At 50.3% G+C, this 21,502-nt stretch overlaps 1 protein-coding gene and 1 pseudogene across 1 annotated transcript; one reads left to right on the forward strand and one right to left on the reverse strand.

Annotated features, from left to right (window-relative positions):
• Positions 1-1,317: 1,317 nt before the first annotated feature.
• On the forward strand, positions 1,318-3,039 carry LOC144095677 (uncharacterized; annotated as a pseudogene).
• A 130-nt stretch (positions 3,040-3,169) lies between these two features.
• On the reverse strand, positions 3,170-15,810 carry LOC144095678 (uncharacterized). The gene is made up of 4 exons (XM_077629343.1): positions 15,805-15,810; positions 10,090-10,230; positions 9,823-10,008; positions 3,170-3,175 (listed from the first exon to the last, which is right to left on the reverse strand). Exons 1-4 carry the CDS (start codon positions 15,808-15,810, stop codon positions 3,170-3,172), a joined length of 339 nt encoding a protein of 112 aa, XP_077485469.1.
• Between the last annotated feature and the right edge of the window lie 5,692 nt (positions 15,811-21,502).

The following is a 21,502-nucleotide window of genomic DNA, read 5'->3' on the forward strand; positions in this document are numbered from 1 at the left end:
AACATCCGCACATTGGATGACCTAGCGGCTCTAATAGAGAGAGTTGACGAGCTCAATGTCTGTCCGGGGCTAAGAGCACTGAAAGTTACAAGCTTTCCACGCAGGTGCAAGGTACTTTCTTCTGAAGCGATGTGCAAGCCATGCCAAAAGAAAATGAAAGAGCTGAAAATGCAGATGCTTCAGAAGCAAAAAAAGGCGTCGCACAGACAGAAAAGGATAAAAAATCTTCAAAAAAAGCACTAAGAGCCGCATCTGCAAGAGTTTCTTTCATGGCCGAGGTGGATAAACTAAAGAAGCAGCTAGCAGGCCAGGAATCTGCGGCGATTGAGGAGGCACTGACCTCACTACCACCAGTCCAGCAACTTGCATTTCGGACGTCACTGCAGCAGGTGAAAGCAAAGGGCCCTCGAGGCGTCCGATACACAAGGATGTGGGTAATGAACTGCCTCCTTCTTCGTATCGCAAGCCCAAAAGCTTACAACCTTCTGCGAAGCACGAAGCTGCTTCCCCTTCCAACGGCCAGCCGCCTAAACCAAATTCTTTCTGGTGTACCTTGTGAGTATGGGTACAACGAGGTTGCGCTTGAGTCCATCAAGGCCTTTTTCAAAGATGTACGTCCTGTGGAGCGGTGCGGCACTCTTGTATTGGACGAGATCAAATTACGGGAGTCGGTCGATTTCAACAAATCAACGTTGAAGTTTGATGGATTCGTCAACTATGGAGGCCATTCAGGGGAGCAAATTGCTGCTGACCATGCCCTAGTGATCATGTTCATACCCCTTTTTCATCGGTGGGTGCAGCCAGTAGCCAGCTTTGCTACCAGAGGTGCTGCTCCAGGCTTTGAACTGGCCAAAATAGTTATGGAGTCCGTGCTCAAACTTGAAGGCTATGGTGCTACCATCATAGCTGTCGTGAGCGATGGCGCAGGAAATAACAGGTCGATGTGGTCTCACGTCGGTATATCAGGCAAGCTGTGTCAACCAATCAACAAGATCCCGCACCCGACACTTGAAGAGGGACGTTCTCTTCACTTCTTGTGCGACGTGCCACATATTGTCAAGTGCGTGAGAAACCATCTTTTGACCTACAAGTTTGGAAAGGTAATGCCCGTCTAACTTTTCAGAAATTTCTCGTACATGTGAACGTTGCGATGTTTCACTAACCTGAATGCTTGCTTTTTTTTGCTTTTTGTAGGCTGGTTCTGACTTGGTGAATTTCGAGCACTACAGGAAACTTCACGACATTGAAGAGAAAGAACAGCTAAAGGTCGTTCCAAGGTTGACGGCATCTCATGTGAATCCGAAGAAGCTCGAGAAGATGAACGTCCGGCTTTCAACACAGGTATGACAAGTGTGCCTTCTGCTTTGTATCATCTTTTTGCAGTTGCTATCTTGGCACGGTAGCAGCAAAGCCTTTGCCTTGAAATGTACTGTCCACTCTGATCACAGGTTTTAACTGAAACATATAGGTGATAATGAACATTGCTCTCAGCTATTCAGCAGGAGCGTCGCTGTGGGCCTGAAGTTCTACCGGGAGCAACAGAAACCTGGCTTTGAGGGTACAGAAGGCACGGAGAGCTTCACAAGGCGAATGAATGACCTCTTTGATGCATTAAATGCCAAGTTCCCAGCCGAAGGCATACGCAAGAATTCGCCACAACTCAAGGTACAAAAAGTGTTTTTACGTGCTTAGGGTGTCTACTAGTTCAAAACGACATGCTACATGCCATTTCACTTTGAAATTCAGGTGATCATCGACTTCCTCGACATGCTGAACTGAACAGAAAAGGAGAGTGTTAAGAATAACACAAAGCTGTTTGCCTCTCAAATGACGACCGAATCTCTTCGAGTGACGCTAATGTCAGTCCTCGACATCGTAACTTGGCTACATGACAAGGGCGTCAGATATGTGTTGACTGCGAAGCTCAACCAGGACCCGTTAGAGGTAACCCTTATCGTGTTTCTTTGTTTTGAAATTACCATGTTTTGGCGACTGTGTCCAAAGACTGACCTCTTCTTTTTTGTAGCGCTTCTTTGGCGTGGTGAGAAGCTTCGGTGGTGATGAAGACCACCCTACAATCACACACTTTGGGCAAATTTTCAGGCTCCTGAGCCTTTACACACCATTAAAATGGCACTGAAAGGCAACTGCTCCGGAGATGCTGATCCGGTTCTTGTGACTGTGGAGGAGACCCTTAGCAAAAAGAAGTTGGAGGCTTTGTCCCGAAAAGAAGATCGTCAGCGGAAGCTCGCCGCAATTATTAGCCAGATTGACCTGCAGGAGGAGGCAGACGCTGATTCCCTCCAACAGAGCGACAGCCGCCCTTTTGCATCTACAGCTGTTCTCCACTATCTTGGCGGCTACGTTGCTAAGAAGTCTGCGAAGAGATGACGGACTGCAGTGACTGCCATGCTACTTTGGTAGCTGCATCAGATGTTCCACCGGCAGCCATTCTCACCGAACTTAGGTCATTTGTGCCTGGCGCTCTGAAGAACCCCTCTGGAGCCCTAACTTGTATGTTGTCAGGAATTGAATGTATTATAGAGCGGCAAACAAAGTCTAACAAGGTGTTTGGTGACTTGTTCTGGACCATCCTAGGAGAGCTGTCAGAGAATACGCTCAGTCGTGTTGGGTGCCCAATGCACTTTCAGGAACTCAGTGCACGCATCATTCAGTTTTATTTAGCCACGCGCATGCATTTTTATGCTAGGTTCCTGGAGCAGCGGCGGGGATCCAGCCTTGAAGTAAAGGCAGCGAGGAAACGTGCCAAGCTGCTTTAGGTGTAAATGGCCCACGTGGGCTCAAATCATTTGGCCTAGATTATTTCCCTTATGATAAGGTTTATCTTAGTTATATACGTGGGCCATACGGTTGTTTTTTACTTCATTTTCTTTAATAAAATGTTCGTTGATTCACAACAAAGTTGTGCTGTTATTTTTGTGGGTCGCACATTTTTTCTTACAATGTGGTCTATAACTGCTCCAGATCAAAGTGATTAGGCCACAGCACAAGACCCAGAAATCGCGCCGCGACTTCTGAGCTCTGCAATTGGCCCTGAATTGGTATCGGCATAAACAAGCGAACGTGTGCTGGGAACACATTTGCTTCTGCCGCACGGGGACGCGAGACCAGCCCGTAAAGCATGAAGGATGGACCGACTAAGAGAGCTTCAGCGCTGTCAGAGAATACGCTCAGTCGTGTCAGGTTATGCCTGCACTTTCAGGACCCCGGTGCACGCGTCATTCAATTTGATTTAGCGACACGCGTGCATTTTTTGCTAGGTACCTGGAACAGCGCCAGGGATCTAGTCTTCCAGTAAAAGCAACGAGGAAACGTGACAAGCACCTGTATGTGGATACCGATTTTGCCTACTATCACAAATACCACAAGGAACAACGCGAGCGAGCGTGAAACGCACACAAGCTGCTCGTCTGCACGAACGCTAGGCTACGGCGGGGCGTCTGCTGTGGAGCTGGATGGAGCGGCGCCGCCATCTGGCGGCGGGCAAGGGAGTGGAGACACCGGCAGTAAGGGCGCAGGCGGAGAGTTTGACAACTGAAGCTAGTCTAGTAACGTTGGCCTTGCCGTCGTCGTCTTCTCTTCTCCACCAATCATCTCTCTCCACCTAACCGAATGGTTCTCCACCAATCATCTCCCTCCACCTCACCGAATGCTTCTTCTTCCTCTTCTTTATTCTTCGGTTAATTCGCGTGTTCTTCACACCTTTTTCCTTTAAAATTTAATTTAGGCTCCTTAATATATGTGACAAAGACCCCCTCTGTCAAGAGTTTTTACATGAAAAACTGCTCACGTCATCCTCATCTTCAAGCCATCCAGCCAACCGACTATCTTCTGTGGCGATTCTGGCCCCAGCACACAACACACCGCAGAGGTCCAGCACACACCAAACGCACAACACGAACACAGCACACCACTGCCGCTGTCCGTACAGAGTCATTAATAAACATGTTCGTGTCCACAACACACTCCCTTATATGATCACAACACCAACAACAGCAACAAGAACAAGATAAATCCCAGAGACACATTAACACAACCACAACAAAAGATACATCCCAGAGATACCTAGAGCTGTCCAGTTGGCTCTACTCATGAAGTCCGCTCCAACGTTATCTCTGCCTGTAATATATTCCACCTGAAATGAGTATTCTTGCAAGGCTAAACTCCATCTCATAAATTTACTATTGTTCATTTTGGCCTTGGTTAAGTATTCAAGCGGCTGATGATCTGTTTGAATCCTAAAATGTATCCCATAAAGATAAATGTGGAATTTTTTTACCGCCCACACCACCGCCAAACATTCCTTTTCAACAGCGGAGTAGTTGCGTTCACTAGCCGATAATCTCTTGCTTGTAAAAAATACCGGATGTAGCACGCGATTCTCTTCGTGCAAGAGTACGGCTCCTAAAGCTCGGTCTGATGCATCAGTGCGAAACACAAACTCTTTATCCATATTCGGAGCAAGCAGAACGGGTGGTTTTGCCATACACCCTTTTAACATCACGAATGCATTTTCATGTTCAGCAGTCCAATTCAGCTTATTGCTTGCCCCCTTCTTAGTGAGTTCGACAAGCGGGTCGGCTATGTGGGCGTAATCGGGAATAAAGTCTCTGTAGTATCCCGTTAACCCCAGGAACGACTGTACCTCCTTCTTAGCCGTCGGTGTCTGGGCCTGCTGTATTTTTACCAACATGTCTTTCGTCGCGATGTCGTCTGTCGTCGTGCGGCCCATCCCCAGCTTGTGTCTGAGAAAAGAAATGGCTTCAAAGCCCACCTCACATTTCGCCGGTTTTATGGTCAACCTGGCTTGCTGAATTCTATCAAATAGTTTTTCCAATGTAATTACACGCTCTTCCCAAGTATCTGTTGCCACCAGTATACCATCAATATAGTGTTCTACATTTTGGAGCCCATCCAAAACCTTCCTCATAAGCTTCGTAAGTATTGCAGATGCTGTCTTCAAACTACAAGCCATGAATTTAAATTGGAATAAACCCGCCGAGCACGAAAAGGCAGTCTTCTCTTTAGACGAATCTTCCATTGGTATTTGCCAATACTCTTTAGCTAAGTCGAATTTAGAAAATAAATCTTTAGTGGTCCACCTTAGCGAACACCACGTCCGCTCTTGGTATGGGTTCTGCATCGGGTACTATGATGTCATTTAGCCGACGAAAATCTACACACAGTCGGTTAGTACCATCGGGTTTTTTGACAACCACGAGAGGCGCATTGTATGCTGACCACGACCTCTCAATCATACCAAGCTCCAACATATCCCGCACCTCCTTTTCTATTGATTCTTGAACTGCTAAAGGTAGTGGGTATTGCTTCACACTGATTAGTCTATCTGTAGAAAGATCTAGTCTGCAACATATGAAATCCGTTTTGCCCGGCACATCTGAAAACACACCCGCTTTGCATTGGAATAGGGCCTTTATCTGTGAGCTTCGGGCTTCATTCAAACTGTGGTTTATTAGCACCTTATCCCAACCTACCATTTTCTTCTCACTGCCTCTGTCTCCTCGGCTACTACCGAGTATACTACCTTGGGGGCGCACTGTATGGGAACTCTTTCTTCGTACTTTTTCAACATGTTTGCATGGAAAACCTTCTTGGTGTTATTTATCAATAACTCATAATCCACGTCGTTTTTCTTCTGCGTCACAAGGTAAGGGCGCCTCCACTGCATCAGTAACCTATTATGATCCATGGGTAGTAAGAAGAGAACCTTGTCGCCAGGATTCAAATCCTGTGAGTGGCTTTCTTGTCATAGTAGCCCTTATAGCGTTCGCGCGCCCTTTCCAGGCCTTGATGTGCAAGCCTGCATGTTTCTTCCAACTTGTCCCGCAACTCAAGAACGTATGTGTAAGTTGTCTTGAGATATTATGCAATCTCCTTATTAGCCCACAGCTCCTTGAGTATTGTAAATGGACCTCTAACGGTTCTCCCATATAACATCTCGAAAGGCGAGAAACCAAGACTTGTTTGCGGCATTTCGCGGTAAGCGAACAAAAGAGATGGGAGATATCTATCCCAATCAGTAGGTCTCTCCTGGCACATTTTCGTGATCATGTTTTTGAGGGTGCCGTTGAAACGCTCTACAAGCCCATTACACATGGGATGGTAAGGCGTCGTCAGTAACTGCCTCACTGACAAAAGACGGTTAATCTCCTTCTTTAGTTCCGATGTGAAGTTCGAGCCCCGGTCACTCAAAACTTCCCTCGGGAACCCATAACGCGAAAACATTTCCACGAGATCCTCCGCCACTTGGATACTGTCAGTAGTTCTCAGTGGAATAGCGTCAGGATAACGAGTGGCCACGTCACTCAGAGTAAGCACATATCAATTGCCTTCGGCGGATACTGGAGAGATTGGCCCCACAATGTCAATAGCCACTCGCTGAAACGGTAGGTCTATGGCTGGCATCTTTCCCAGAGGTACGGGACCAACTTTTCCCTTCGGAACTGTGCGCTGGCACACATCACATGAGCGAACAAAGCGCTTAACGTCACTCTGAACACACGGCCAAAAGAACTCCTCGGTGATCCTAGACACTGTTTTTTGAACACCCTGGTGTCCGGCCATAATAGCGTCATGTCCTAAGCGTAGCACGGTCTCTCGGTAACACCAGCTGTTGGACCCGCCTTCCTGAACTAAATATGCACTCCCTGTGCAGAAGACCATTTACCAATTGATATTCGAAGGACGTAGGACTCTTCTTTCTTTTCACCTTTCCCCGACTCTTTCGAAGCAGGTCTTCAGGCTCGGGTCATCTTTTTGCCTAATTGCAATTTCGCCCGGTGTTACGCACAGGCACATCGTAACAGGAGTGGAGAGCGGACGCTGCGTTGCTCGGGCTGTCGCTTGAGCTCTTGTCTCCACTGCCGACGAGAAACTGACTGCACCCGTCTGAGCTTTCGCAGGCCTTTCCTCCTTTGGATGTTCTTCACCGTCGAGCATCCTCCACTCGAGATCGGGGTCTTCGACACCTCTTGCACCCGTGATGTTCCCCAAGATGAGATCGTAGATGGGTTGGTCTACGCATTTTGCCACTACCTGCCCAGTATAATATGGCGTGGACACTAGAATTCTAGCTTCAGGAAGGTACCTTACTGTGCTGTCTACCAGAGTGACGGCCTACGCTTCCCCTGTAAGATCCTCGTCCTTCACCAGGCTTCTACGAACCAAGACTGTGTTAGCTCCGCTGTCTCTAAGCACCAATATAGGACGGTCTCCTATTTGCCCAACCACCACTGGCATTGCTGCTTTCGACTTGGGTGTTCCACACACTGCCTCATTTTCCAGCGGCGTTTGCTCTCCTTTCAGCTGTGGAACTTCGGGTGGCGTGACAAGTTCTACCCATGAGTCGACAACGCATGCAGCTCGGTCCTGCGTTCTGTATCGGCACTCATCCAGAGTATGACCCCTCCTCTTGCAACCTTGACACACAACCTGTGTTTTTTGGGCGGCTATACTCGTCCGACTGTCAGCTGCACGGTGTCCCACCTTGCCGCAGAGAAAACACCTTACTGGCGCCTTAGATGCACCGCCATATGCTCTTGGTTTTGCCGCATCTGTCTCTAGGGTCTTTTGGCTTTTCTCTTTTGCCTTACTCAAGTACCTTAACCCTTGAGCCTCGAGGAATTAGTCAGCAGTGTCGGCGAACTCTTCCAACGAACACAACTTTATTTCCTTCAGGAATAGCGCCAGCTTTGAGCTGCAACACGATAAAAATTGCTCTGTGACCAGCTTGTCACGCACACCTTCAAAACTCTTTTCTGTGTTTGACATATCAAGCCACCTATCAAAATAGTTGGTCAGCCTGCAGGAAAACTGCTTCGCGGTTTCCGAATCCTCAGGTTTCGCGGTTCGAAATCTCTCACGAAAACCCTCTGCCGTAAGCCTGAATCTTTGGAGGAGTGCCTTTTTGACTTTCTCGTAGTCCATGGAATCAGCAGCAGGCATCCTTCCAAACACATTCAGCGCCTCTCCGACTAAACACATGCTCAATGCCATGGCCCATTCACTGCGCTCCCAGCCTTGCCCCAAAGCTATCCGCTCGAATCGTTGCAGATATGCATCCAAATCATCTCTCTTGTCATCGAAAGGAGCCATCAGCTTTCTTGGACAAACTGTGGCCGGTCTAGGAGATTCTGTACCCGCTAAGGAACGCTGATCATTGTCCGTGATATCGTCATATCCTCCCGCGACATGCGCCTGTTTCCACAAAATAAACTCCTTCTCCCGTTCTATCCTTCTTTTCTCCTGTTCTTCAGCCTCGCGGGCTCTTCTAGCTTCTCGCTCTTCTGCCTCGCGAGCTTTTTCGCCTCGCGCTCTTCTGCTTCGCGAGCGTCTGCGCGTGCTTGCGCACTTTCCTCTCTCTCTTTCCTTCCTCCTCATAGACATGCATCGCCTCTTCCTTGCTTAACCCTAGCTTCAGCGCCAGTTCTAACGTTCTTGCCAAATCCATCCTTTCTGCCCTTGAGATATTGGAAAGATCCGAGACAAAGCAAAAAGAAAAAAAGGAAATGAATCCTGGCACCGGCTCGCCACTTATCTTTGTCAAGGATCTCTCCGGAGAATACTCGGACTGAAAAATGGACTAGGCGATGGGTGTACCCACACAAACGCACATTTAATACACCCTACGTGGCACACACACTAGAACACAAAACTAACAAAACTAACACAACACACAAAGACTATAAATATACACGACCTGGGCACACTACTACCAGCGTCTACTACTAGCGTTCTACTATTCGTGGTCAGTGTTCGTGCTCACGGTTTGTTCGGTGCGGCTGCGGCGTTGTATGGCTCCCGTAGCCGGCGTCGAGGTGGCGTTTGCCGTGCTTGGGCTGGCGTCGCTGGCGGCGTTCGGCGCGCTCGGGCTGGCGTCACTGGCTGCGTCGTACAAGCTCCAGGTCCAAGCGCCCGTGGAGATGATGCCGGTGTTGTTGGCGTGGGTGGAAACAGTGCTGGAGACACCCCTGGCCGTAGCAGGTGGTAGCGTCCTCCGTTGACTCCCTGGAATGGGCGTAGGCACGGCAGGAAATCCACGATGCGGAGTCGTAGAACGCGAGCTCACCGGAGCAGTAGCCAGCGTCGCTCTCTTCCAGCCAAAGTGTCCCTGACCCGTGGAGCGTCCGCTTCTCTGCTGTCCCCCCCCCCCCGGGCCTCGCTCTCACTCGCCCTTTTATAGCCTCGGTGTTAGTCCACGTATGCCTTGTCGTCGTCTTCTCTTCTCCACCAATCATCTCTCTCCACCTCACCGAATGGTTCTTCACCAATCATCTCCCTCCACCTCACCGAATGCTTCTTCTTCCTCTTCTTTATTCTTCGGTTAATTCGCGTCGTCTTCTTCACACCTTTTTCCTTTAAAATTTAATTTAGGCTCCTTAGTATATGTGACAGAGAGTACGCCAACAAGGTGGAAACTGCCCATGATGGATGACTGCGTTGTAGTACTTGTGGGCGCATGCCTCAATTCTCAACTGTTTTGCTCTAAAAAATATAAAGTCCAACTAATACAGCAAAATATGGAAGCTGAGATGACAGCAGCAGGGGGCAAAGACTATGTCAATGTATGCTCACTTTCTCTGTTATCAGAAGAGGCCGGCAGTTACAACTTTTCCTAAACTGTTTGTTTTTTTTTTGTTTCGCCACGAACAAACGGAGATTTCCTGTACTAAGAATAAATGTTGTTGCACGCCAGCTCTATGTTCATCTGGTATTCAACTCCCCTTTTTGCGCACTGTTCACCCGAAAGGCGTACAACAAGACAAGCATGTCGGTACTCACGTCCGGGTTCAGGATGAACACAGACGGCATCCGCTTAAGCGTAGCCGTCAGCTTGCGGTTGAGCAGGTGACGGCGGTTCAACCAGCTGCGGCTCACCTCGGCGTCCGTCGTAATAAACCAGCGTGGCAGCACCTTCACCACGAGGACCACAGTGGCCACGTCGCGTAGCAGCTGCAGAACGAGGGCCTAGGACGCGAAATGATAGTTCAGAACTCATTACTGAAACCGGCAGAAGTTCGACGCGTTGCGCCACCACGTAGTACATACCTTGATGTTGTCGCAAATCTCCTGCGGACTTGTGTTTGGCCTAGAGATGTCGTTGCCTCCCACGTGCACTATACACAGAAGTCTGCGCGCAGCAGGTTGATGCGCCGCACAGCGCTTGCAAGGCGCAAGGCATCGTAGCCGCTAAAGCTGAATGTGCAGGTCTCGACCGAAGGACGCAATCGCAGACGAGACCTGCACAAACGCTTCAGCTGACTATCGCCAACGAGCACGCCTCGAACGCCATGATGGATCGTCACTGGCGGCAACTGAAGTTCGCGCGCGTAGAAAACGTGGAAAAAAGCGCACCTCGCAGTCACATACAATGGTTGGGGACATCTAATGGTGAATTCCAATCGCAGGCCCGGAGCGGTCTGCACGTTCTGTGACAGAGCGCATGAATCCGGCGCAGAGCGCGCGGCCTGAAATTGCAATTGGAGTACACTTGCTCTGGCCAGAGCATGCAGGCCAGAGCATGTAGGGCGCCGCTATCGCCGCTGAAATAGAACGTCACGCAAACTTCCGGTCGGATCCGCCGATTTCGGCGGTGCAGTCCCGACTGCTCCACGGAGCAATCTCGGCTCGGCAACCGCTCCTTGTCTACGAATGGAAGGCGTGATCCGTGCCTCAGATCTGCGTTTGGAATACAGTTGCTCCAGAAGTGCTCCAACTCTGCGATTGGAAGTCACCATAAAAGACTACAGGGAACAGGCAGCGTCAAGTTTGGTTCAGCTAGGGACAGCATAGAGGCGGTTTGGAGTTGAGTTCAGCTCGGTATTTATTCGGACGCCTGGACAGCTCCCGAAACGCCGCCTAGGCTCACGAAGGGAATGCCCGCGGACCACGCAAGCACGGCGGACGGCCGGACCTAGCAATTCCCTAGGCCCTCTAGGGACAGGCCGAGAGAGGCGCGGCGACCCACATGCAGTTGAGAACGAGGGCGAAGCGAAAAAAACGTCACGCAGACACGCATCCCACCGACCAATCGGCGTTTCCAGCCTACCGACCCGCAAACGCTTCTTTTTTTTCTACTCCGAGCAGCAGCCCGCGGCGGCGCGATTTCGTGTCGGACCATACTGGGCACGCATCAAAATGACGCGCGCGTCCCACCATCCGCGCGTGAATCGCGCCTGAAATCGCGCCATGCGGTTCCGACACGTTGCGACCGGTGATGCTGTCGATGCGCTCACCTCCTGCGATGCGTGGGACGGGGTGCTGCTTTCGGAGATGGTCGTGGATGACCGCACGCACGTCCTCCAGCGCAAGGGGCAAATCGCTGGCAGGTACTTGACGTGCGGCGGTCGTTAGGCCGTCAGCTTCTTCGTTGCCGGCGATGCCGCAGTGACCGTGCACGCACGGCGCATCCTCTCTGCGCGAGGCGTTCAATGCGCGAGCGAATTTCCCGCACTAGTGGGGTACCGCGGCCGTTGGACAGCGGGCGGCTGAGGGCGGTGCGGAAGTCGCACAGCAGAGCACTCCTGGGCTGCGGTGGGCAGAGGGTGAGCAGCAGGTCCAGGCCGAGCCGGATCCCCATCAACTCCGCCGTGTTGGAGGAGCCCAGGAAGGTTGCGTGTTGCTGGCTGTGCAGTCGCAGGGCGGGGATGGTAGCCGCCGCTGCAAGGGAGCAGTTGTCGCGGGCCACTGAGCCGTCGGTGTACACGAGATGGTCCTGGAGCTGTTCGTGTATGACGGCTCTGGCCAGCTGCTGCACAGCACAGGCTGCTGCACAGCACAGAGGGGTGTGCCGCGATGCCGACGATCTCTCGCTGTACCTCCGAGGCAGCAGGCCAGGGCGCGCAGGAGCCGTAGGGGGGTGGGCCTTGAGTCAATTGCTCACACTCGAGCAGCGCCGCGCCCATTCGTTAGCGCGGGTGCGAGTGCATACGCTGCAGCAGCGAGCCGCCGTCCGGTGTGCCGTGAAGCCGGTCGATGTGATTCAGTGCCCTGCGCGCTGCTTGGAACTCAAGTGGTCACGTTCCTGCCTCGGCCAACGTTGAAGCACACTGCGAGTTTTTGGGCAGGCCTAGGCACAGGCGCAGGGACTTCCGGTGCTGGAGCTCGAGTTTCAGCACGGCTTGCGCAGCGTGACGAGCGGCAGCGCATAGAGCACCGCCCCCAAAGCTCTGGCATTATATAACCGCAGCGCGGCTTGTTGGAAGATGCCTTGGCCTCGAGTGGTGAAACTGAAAATTGAATGTTGGATTTTGAGGAAAGGCGAAGCGCTGCGCAGCGGCGGAACACCTGTGGCTCGCTGCTACTCAGTGGCGCATGAGCAGTAGTTACTAGGGAGCGAGAGAGAGAGAAATATCCGCGGCGAGGCGCGCATTGTGACGTCATGTGCCGCCTCGGAGTACCGCCACGGCGAAATCACAAGTTCGCGGCCAGTAAAGCTTTCGCTTTAAAATCTCAATAGCGACTGATCCACAAAGAGACGTCAAAAAAGCAGCCGCTGATAACTACTTATTTTCAATCCTATTGTCCCTGCCAGGGTAAACAAAGAAAGAGGAGCCGGAGCAGCACAGGAAAAAAAATTGAGAATTGGTTCTTGAGGAAAGGAAATGGCGCAGTAATTGTCTCGCATGTCTCGATGGACACCCGAACCGCGCGGTATGTGAAGGCAGGAAGGCTGGAATAAAAGAGGAAAGAGAGAATGAGGTCCGGTGTTGGAGGGCTCCGGAATAATTTCGACCACCTGGGGATCTTTAACGTGCACTGACGTCGCACAGCACACGAGTGCCTTTGCGTTTCGCCTCCTTCGAAACACGGCCACCGTGGTTGGGATCGATCTCTCTAGTTGTAAAACCACCTTTGAGGTAAAGCACGCAGGAAGATGCGAGCTAGTGAACACGACTGACAAGCTCTCATCCCCGCTGCTGTCATGGAAAGAGAGAAAAAAACTAATATATAGGACATAGTTGCCCACAAACACCCGTGACAAATTTTACTGATGTTGCTGCGTGACGGCAATGAAAAGAGCCTTTCTTCCCCAGTGGTGGTTTCTTTAACAGCGATACGAAAAGGGAGGAAAAAAAACCATTACTGGGGAAAAAAGCCGCCTTTAGTTCGCGTCACGCAGCCGCAGCTTCTTTGCTTACTGACGCACAGAAGATAGCTTTGGTGCCATGATATTCGTAGTGAGCTGGCGCAAACAAGAGAGGGGAGGGGTAATAATGCATTAGCAAGCCCTCATTATCACTGGCTAACCACGAAATCACCTTTTTAAAACATGCAGGGTGTACAAAGGTAGATTTAAGATGTTTAATGATTGTTTCTTCGATATTTTTTTCTGTTTAGTGTTTGGCGGGAATAGTATATGTACACATGTGCGTAATAAATCACCATTTGAAAGTCAGCGCTCGTGTCGTCGTGTTTGTTCCGTCCTCGTGTTTTTCCGCGCTGTTTTACCATGGATGGTAATAATGCCTTCGTGGCATTAAGATAAAAGAAATAATAAACTGGACAAAACGCTGCGACAAGAGCTTCACATACTCGCTTACCCGTAAGAGCGCCTAAATAATTCGGCTACCTATTAGGAAACGCCTTTGTGATCAGGTTGTGAAGAAGCCACTCGGCAAATTTTTATGTGCAACCTGGCAGGTTTTAACGCTCGCCTTTCAGCGTTCTTAGCCTACGTTATTGGCTTTCTTGGCCTTGGCCTAGTGCAAGCGCGTGTGGTCTGGTGGACAAAATATGCGAATTCTGACAGCGTGGTGCAGAACGTGCTATGTGTACCGAGGCGGCTGTGATCGGGAGAAGAAAGGCCGCGACGCGTAAGGACAACGAGGCGCCTCTAATTGGAAGAAGGCAGCAGAGAACGCACAAAACTTGCAAAACCGAGAAGGAGCCACGCCCCTTTGCTTGAAGTGAGCTCGTACTGTGTCTGAAGCAGCAGTCAGAGACCAAGTTATGGGGGACTGTTGTGTTCCCGAGTATTCTGACTACACTATGAAAGTGCACCGGCTATCTGGCTTTGCTCGTTACAGCGCGCGCTGAAAAAATTGCCAATCGCAGGTCAAACCAGGCTGCCTGACCAACAGTTAACCCCAAATTATGAGAGGTAAGGCATGCGAAGGGGGCGCTTGTTTTGCAGAACAGTTACGGCGGGAGACGGAGTTAAAATGCACAACTTATCTTTGCATCCTCATAATTGTTTAAATTAGCAGCCATAAAACGCACCTGTTCGGATTGATTTAATTGCTCGAAATAAGTAATCCTGATTGTTGGGAAAGTAACTGAAATGTAGAGTAGCCGGGTCAAGAGATTGCCGTGAAATATGGAACGCAACTTGTAAGAATGCTATTATGAGGGAACACGGCGCAAAATGAACGCTACAGAAGACAACCAACACGCATGAGTGCACCGACTGTTCATTAAGTGCCGACTTTCTCGGCAGATTAGCTGCGAAAGATTAGCTGCGACTGACGCCGACACCCTTCAACAAGATTTAACCCGAATTGAAAATTGGTGCAAGCATTGGTTAATGTCCCTTAATATTGCTAAAGCATGTATCATTTCTTTCCATCGCAGGTAATCCCACATTCCCTTCTTTTTGGTTCTGAAGTGTGCTCCGTTCTTACCTGTAAGTATTTGGGCATTACTTTAACTCATACCATAACATGGTCTTCACAAATAACGAACACCGCTAATGACGCTAACCGCACCCTTGGCTTCCTACGTCGAAATCTTCGTTTTGCTACCCCTTCTATCAAATTATTAGCTTACCAAACTTTCGTCCGACCTAAATTAGGATTCGCTTCAGCAGTATGGGACCCTCATCAGTTAAACTTCTCACTAACGCCTGAAAAAATACGAAATCGCGCTATCCGCTTTATTTATTGTGATTATTCATATTATACGAGTATGCCTTCTCCAAAATCTAAAGCCTCTTTGTCTAGCCTTGAAACAAGAAGAAAAATATCTCAATTATGCTTGTTCCATAAGTTTTATCATTCGTCTTTAGGAGCATCAGTCATGTCAGCAGCACATCGTCTCTCCAGCCGCATTCACCACAGCAAGACCGTGTGCCCTTCCCCTGCAAGAACTGCATCTCATTTCCGATCTTTTTTTTTGTCAAATCATCTCGGGACTGACACGATCTGCCGCCGGAAGCCATGCACTTTGCCAGCCCCATCAAATTCAAGAAAAAGATTGAGGCTATCATCTTGTAGTCTGCCATGACCAACCCTCATGTAATGCCCAATATCCGGGGTCTTTGAGGTAAGAAATAAATAAATAAAACAAAAACAATAATTTTTCAAATTAGGAGTGTGCAGGCGGCCGTCATTAATGATATCATATTTAGATCTTCTAAGATTGAAATTATGCAGTGCGTTAAGGTTCTGGGTATATACGTTTCTCAAATACTTTGCAATGGGATGATTAAATTTCGTGTTGAACAAACTAAGCAGTATGATGGGACTGTTAAACCGAAATCGTTATCTTTTACCTGAAAGAGTAAACTTAAATATATATTGATCTTAGTTCGCATCCTGTCTAAATCGCTCATTTGTGGTGTGGGGCAAAACCACAGAAGGTAATCTAAACAATCTACTAATAACACGCTAAAAAAGTTATGTGAATTATTTCTAACGTACCATATTCAGAATCTACCACAAAGCTTTTTAAACACTTCAGTTTACTCAGGGTTAGTGATCTATACAAGTATAAGCGGTCACAGGAATATTATATTGTTAATAACCGGGGAAACAATACACTTACCGACATTTCCAGGCTATGCTCTGCCGATTCACTCTGCGCCACCAGGTCAACACAGTGTCGGAAAAGTTCGACCTGCCGCACCGATTACGGTCGACAAAAGCTTCACGATATGTTACGCGTGTTAAATTGCTATATGAATCGGGGTATCGACATAGCTGAACTAAAAATTTCGGATTTCATTGCCATGTTTATGAGCTGACTCGACTAATTCCATGTAAGTGCTGTGTATTATGAGCTGGATTTATAAACACCATGTGATGTGACATATTTTAAGGCAGTTGTTCGTATCTTCTAATACGTTTTCATATGTACTCTATATATTGTTTTATACGTGACGAAGCTAGTTGCGTCTTTTTACGTTGTCTTGCGTTTTTCGCTGCTGTCAGTGCTTGCTAAGGGGGCCAATGACACCCCAGGCCGTGTTTGAACGGCTTTTCCATTGGCCTCTTTTTCATTGTATCGAGAGAAAAGAGAAATGAAATGAAAAGAGAAGTGCACTGCTTTCCCACTAAATAATGCCGAAGTGGCCAAGGCTCTTACCCGTGGTAATGAATAAGCACGCTGCCAACACGTTTCCGTTTGTCACAGACACCGGCGACACAGGAACACTTCGCCTCCTCCACAGTAGATTCCGTAAGGAAGTTGGTCCGTTAGCACGATTTTGCGGGGATCGACAGCCCCGCGCCGCCACGAATTCCGTCTGATAGACTGCGGTGCCCTTAGAGAATATTCAGTGCTCAGCGTTAAATACGCGATTAGCCCCCACAAAACACCGCGAATTTAGGCACAAGCAAGGATCGCCCACGCATTCATAAGCGACGAGCTATGCGCGGACTTTCACTCGCGCAGTGTTGCCAGACTTCGCAGCTCCCCCTGAAGTTGAGTTTGCTCACGAATACCCTGCTTCTGTAGGTGGTGATTTCCAAGACACACTTTAAGAGACGCCGGCGCATTGTCGTAGCAGGTGGTGCTCGTGGTCAGTCGCGTTTTAGCTGTGTCGCAAGTGTATCGCGGGTGCTTTCGACGCGTTTTTTACTGCCTGTGTCCTGCAAGTTTCATGGGAAGCTTTTGGGCGAATATTTTATTCTTTGACGCTCGTGCCTTGCTTGGATCGGCTCGTGAAAATTGTTGAGTGTTCCGTACAGTTTATCGCTACAGTATCAGCTCCACAGTTAGTTGCTTAGCTGCTTGTGCTTATGGTGAAGGGTTCCAAGAATCTCCTGTTAATGTTTTGCTTAGAAGAAACACACTTGCTGACCTAAAGGCTGCAGTTCTGCCTCAGTTTTTGCTGTCGTCCCCCTAGATCGCCAACTCAATACATGCCACAGCGACAAAGTGCACACGGCGACTCTCATCACTGGCAGGTTTGTGAGGGCCTTGCTAGAATTTAGGCATTAGACGATCTCAACGACAAGAAGGGAATGGCGGTCGGAACGGTACAGAGTAGATACTGGAGACGTAACCTTTGTGGCTTATAAGGTAACTGTACATTTTGTCGTAGTTTTGTCTTCGCAGCCAGGAGTCTACTACTTTTCTCTCAAAATAAAAGCTTTGTTAAAGATTTTGGTTCGTGCGCCTCGATGCTTTTGTAGCGGCGCTGGTATCGCCTGAGGCGCTGATGAAGACGAAGCTCGGAGCGCGATCTGCCTCGCGCATATGAGAACACTTGAAGTATCTCAGTGTAATATACGACTCTACTCTCTCCTGGCGGCCACACATTGAGCAAGTTTCTGCAAAAGGAGTTCGGGCCATTGGCATCCTGCGCAGGCTTTGTAGTGCTAGGTCAGACATGAGAAGGCATACGCTTCTGATGATTTATAAAATGTACGTCCGCCCAATTTTGGAGTTCGGGTGTGTTTTATTCTCAGGAGCTCCTGCCTATAAACTTCGCCCTCTTGTGTTTTTGGAGCGTGAGGCGTGGCGCCTTTGCCTGGGGCTTCCAAAATATGTCGCCAATGCTGTTCTGCACCTTGAGGCGCGAATGCCTTCGTTATCAGCTAGGCTTCGCCTTTTAACAGTTCAAACATTTTTAAAATTGTGCAACTCACCTCTTCACGCTTCCAGTATAACATTTCTTAGTCAACCTTCCGCCTTTTTTAGTGCTGCCTGGTCTCGATTTCATACCCCGCAGCTATGGTACGTGCCGTCCCTCCTTGATCCCGTAAACATTCATTTCACAGATGTCTGCCAAATATATAACAACTCCTCATCTGTCCAGATTGAATTCGATGACATTTTCCCATCGAATTCAAAGCTGCAGCCGTTCCCGCTTCTTCAGGGTCTATTGCAGGACCACCTAAGGTCCTTTCCCTCTCTTGTTCTTATTGCAACCGATGCCTCGCAGGATCGCGAAAAGGCAGGTGTGGGAATTTTTTCGCCTTCACTGGATTGGTCTTTTTCTCTCCGTCTTCCTGACTTCACTCCAATTTTTCTGGCTGAATTATTAGCAGTAATCTTAGCCTTACGAAAATTAGAATCTACCGTTTCCCAGGTCGTGGTTATGACAGACTCTCCGTCCATTTGCTCTTCCTTATCCTCACCCACTGACTCTCGGCCATTACGCCTCTAAGTTTTTGATTCCGCTCCATCTAAATTCGGTAAGGTTGCTTTGGGTACCCGGTCACATGGGCTTTCACTTAAATGAGGCTGCAGATTCCTTAGCAAGAGCCTCTCTCAGCGGCCCAATTGTTGCTGTCCTGCCATCGTGTGCATATACAGCTGCGGTGAGGTTTCGCAGCTACACAATATTTCAGGAATTTGCTGCCTCGGCTCTTACATCATCTCCCGAATATCAGCATCTTCTGCATCCTTGGAGTAGCAAAGACTGGCGCTCACGCAGACTAGAGGTTTCTTTCACGCGCTTGCGTTGCCGGGTTCCCCTTCTAAATTTCTACCTTCACAGATCTGGCCTGGCAGCTTCCCCACTGTGCCCTTTTTGTGCCGAACCTGAGACAATAGATCACTTCCTGCTGTTCTGCCGCCGCTTTTCTCATTTGAGGAAGCGTCTTTTGCAAATTCCATTTCATCAACTGGGCTTGCCTGTGTCTTCCGCGGTTGTTCTATTGGCGCTTCGTTGCTTGGACGAAGCGACAGGAGTGTGCGCTCTGCTGTGCAAAATTTCCTTCAAGAAACGCAGCGACTCCCATTCTAATTACTTTTTCCCGCCCTCAGTCAGTGCGACATTGCAACATTACAGGCATTGTGTACTATTATGCACATTAAGCAATTGTCCCGTCTTCGATCTCCAAGTTAACTGGACCCCTTTCCTTCCCCCTTCCAATCTATCAGACTACATACTATTACCACTCCTTTTCCCGTCAAAACTTTCCTGTATCCAGTAATTAACCGCCTGTGTCTTGGCCACTCCCCCGTAGTGGGTATGTGCCAGCAACGTCTGAGGCCTTCCTTCCTTCCTTCAGCAACCGACCACGCCAGCAACGTCAACATCCCACTTCACCGGCTATCCAGCCGCGGCTACCGGGACGTCCAATAAATGTGGACTTCCAACAACATTCTGGTGACACCGGACGACAGCCACGACGCACGCAACGCCGATCCCACCGGCTCTGCGCTCCGGCCCGTCCTGTCCCGCCACTTGGCCGCTGCACGGCCGCAGTTCGCACCCGGCTTTCGGCAGCCTCTCGCCACCATGTACGCACCTCCCATCACGTCCGGTGAGCTCCTTCAGCCATATCAACGCCCCTACCTTCCTCGGCCGCCCGGCCTGCCCGCTTTTTACGCCAGGGACCCCGTTTTGTGGCTGGCGCTGCTGGACTCGCACTTTCATGTCAACAACGTGTCCAGCCAGCTGCTGCGTTATCAGCCCGCCAGCCGTGAACTCCAATCCGGTCTCCTGGCACAGCTGCGGTTGCCGCCTCCTGGCGCCGACATATACGCCGGATTCAAGAAGGGCCTGACGGCGTATTTTGGCTTGGAGCTACCGCCGACTCTCTGCGCTCCTGTTCCGGACTCAGAAACTGCGGCGTCACTCGACTCACCGCCCCTGGCCGCATTCTCGACCCGAGCTGCTTCGGTTTTCCCTCCGCCAGTTTATGCACCGGAGCCGCTCCCCACACCGGTGTATCGGCTATCGCCGCCACCGAATGAGCCCTCATCCACGGTTCGGCAAGTGCCACGTGAGCACGCGTCGGTCTCTTGCCCACCTTCACACCCAGCTGCCTCAACGTGCATTCCGTCTCTCCCAAGTTTTCTCCACCAGCCCCTATGGACGGCCCTTCACCTGCGAGCTCCCGTCCCACGGCGCCTCCTGCCAGCCCTGCTCCCCAGCTGTGGCGCCTGCCCTTGGGCCATCACCAGCAGCACCCTCTCTCGACCCGGGCCCGGACTCTCTTCTAGTCCCAAGCTTGCTCCACCCGCTCCTTCAAGCGCCTCTACCACTGCCTCCAAGGATGCACCACGCCCCGTGCGCCCCAGCGTCGACTCGGACTCTTCCGTTTCATTCCACGCCTCCGATCCGCCGGGCGCCCATCATGCCACTGGCGGGCACTGGCGCCCGGCCGATGCCAAGAGCGCTGTGTCGACCTCAGTTGTCCCACCGACCTGTGTTGTGCATTCCGGCGCACATGCTCCGGCACAGTTTTCTTGTGAGCTCGACACACACCACCCTTCTGCCTTCGGTCCCACATCCGCTTTCCCTGCGCTTGGACACCTGAGCGGCCGCAGTCGCGCAGTTCATCACTCTGGCCTTTTGCAAGCCCAGACGCTTCTATACCTTATCCGAACTCTGCCTCCCATGACCTGCGCTCTGTGCCTCAGTCCTTTTCAGCGCGCCGCCCCTTTCACGTGACTTTCGCGCACAAGTGTCTCCTTCCCGTCTCCCAAAACCTCCTGCCACCGATACACTTCGGCTTTCAACAGTGATTCTTTATGGGTCACCTTCCAGCGCGCCATTCCTCACGTGAGCAGTGTGCCGTTCGCCTGTGCCTACTGGGACACCCATATTATGATTTCATCCTACTGCCCCGTGGCCCTTCCTCGGCCACTGCCCTTCAGCCTTGTCCACCCTCCTGAGGCCTGAACCCAACACCGGCGCCCCCATTCGGAACGTCGACCTTCGTTTCTCCCTGGACAATATGTGCTCACCCATATCTCCAGGCCCTCCACGGGCCTTGTACATAACTCTCTTCGTTTTTTTCCCCCTTTATCGCGCATCGCGCTAGGGGGGGGGGAGCATCTGTAGCGGCGCTGGTATCGCCTGCGGCGCTGATGAAGACTAAGCTCGGAGCGCGATCTGCCTAGCGCATCTTAGAACACTTTCAGCAACCGACAAGTCCAGCAACGTCAACATCCCGCTCCGCCGGCTATCCAGCCGCGGCTACCGGGACGTCCAATAAATGTGGACTTCCTACCACACTTTTTATGTGCACGTGTAGCCACAGGAAAACCTCCTGCAGGAAATTCAGAAGTATGTATGCAGTAAACACAAATGCTGACGCGGCCGGTTCTGAATACTTACAGAAATGCTAACCTAGCGCTCTCAGGCACATGTCGTTAAATCTTGATTAACTAAAAGAAATCCTTTGAAATTACTGCGCGTGAACACACATTAAATGGCTGACTGCACCATGCCGCTCGCGTTATTTCAGGAGGAGGGCATCACCACACCAGTTTTAACCCGCGTTGGCTAACAACGTCACCGCCCTCGACAGCAGCCAGTGTGGGCAAACAGCCCTTTGCA

This window comes from Amblyomma americanum, chromosome 6, assembly GCF_052857255.1.
Source record: "Amblyomma americanum isolate KBUSLIRL-KWMA chromosome 6, ASM5285725v1, whole genome shotgun sequence".
Classification (NCBI taxonomy): Eukaryota; Metazoa; Arthropoda; class Arachnida; order Ixodida; family Ixodidae; genus Amblyomma; species Amblyomma americanum.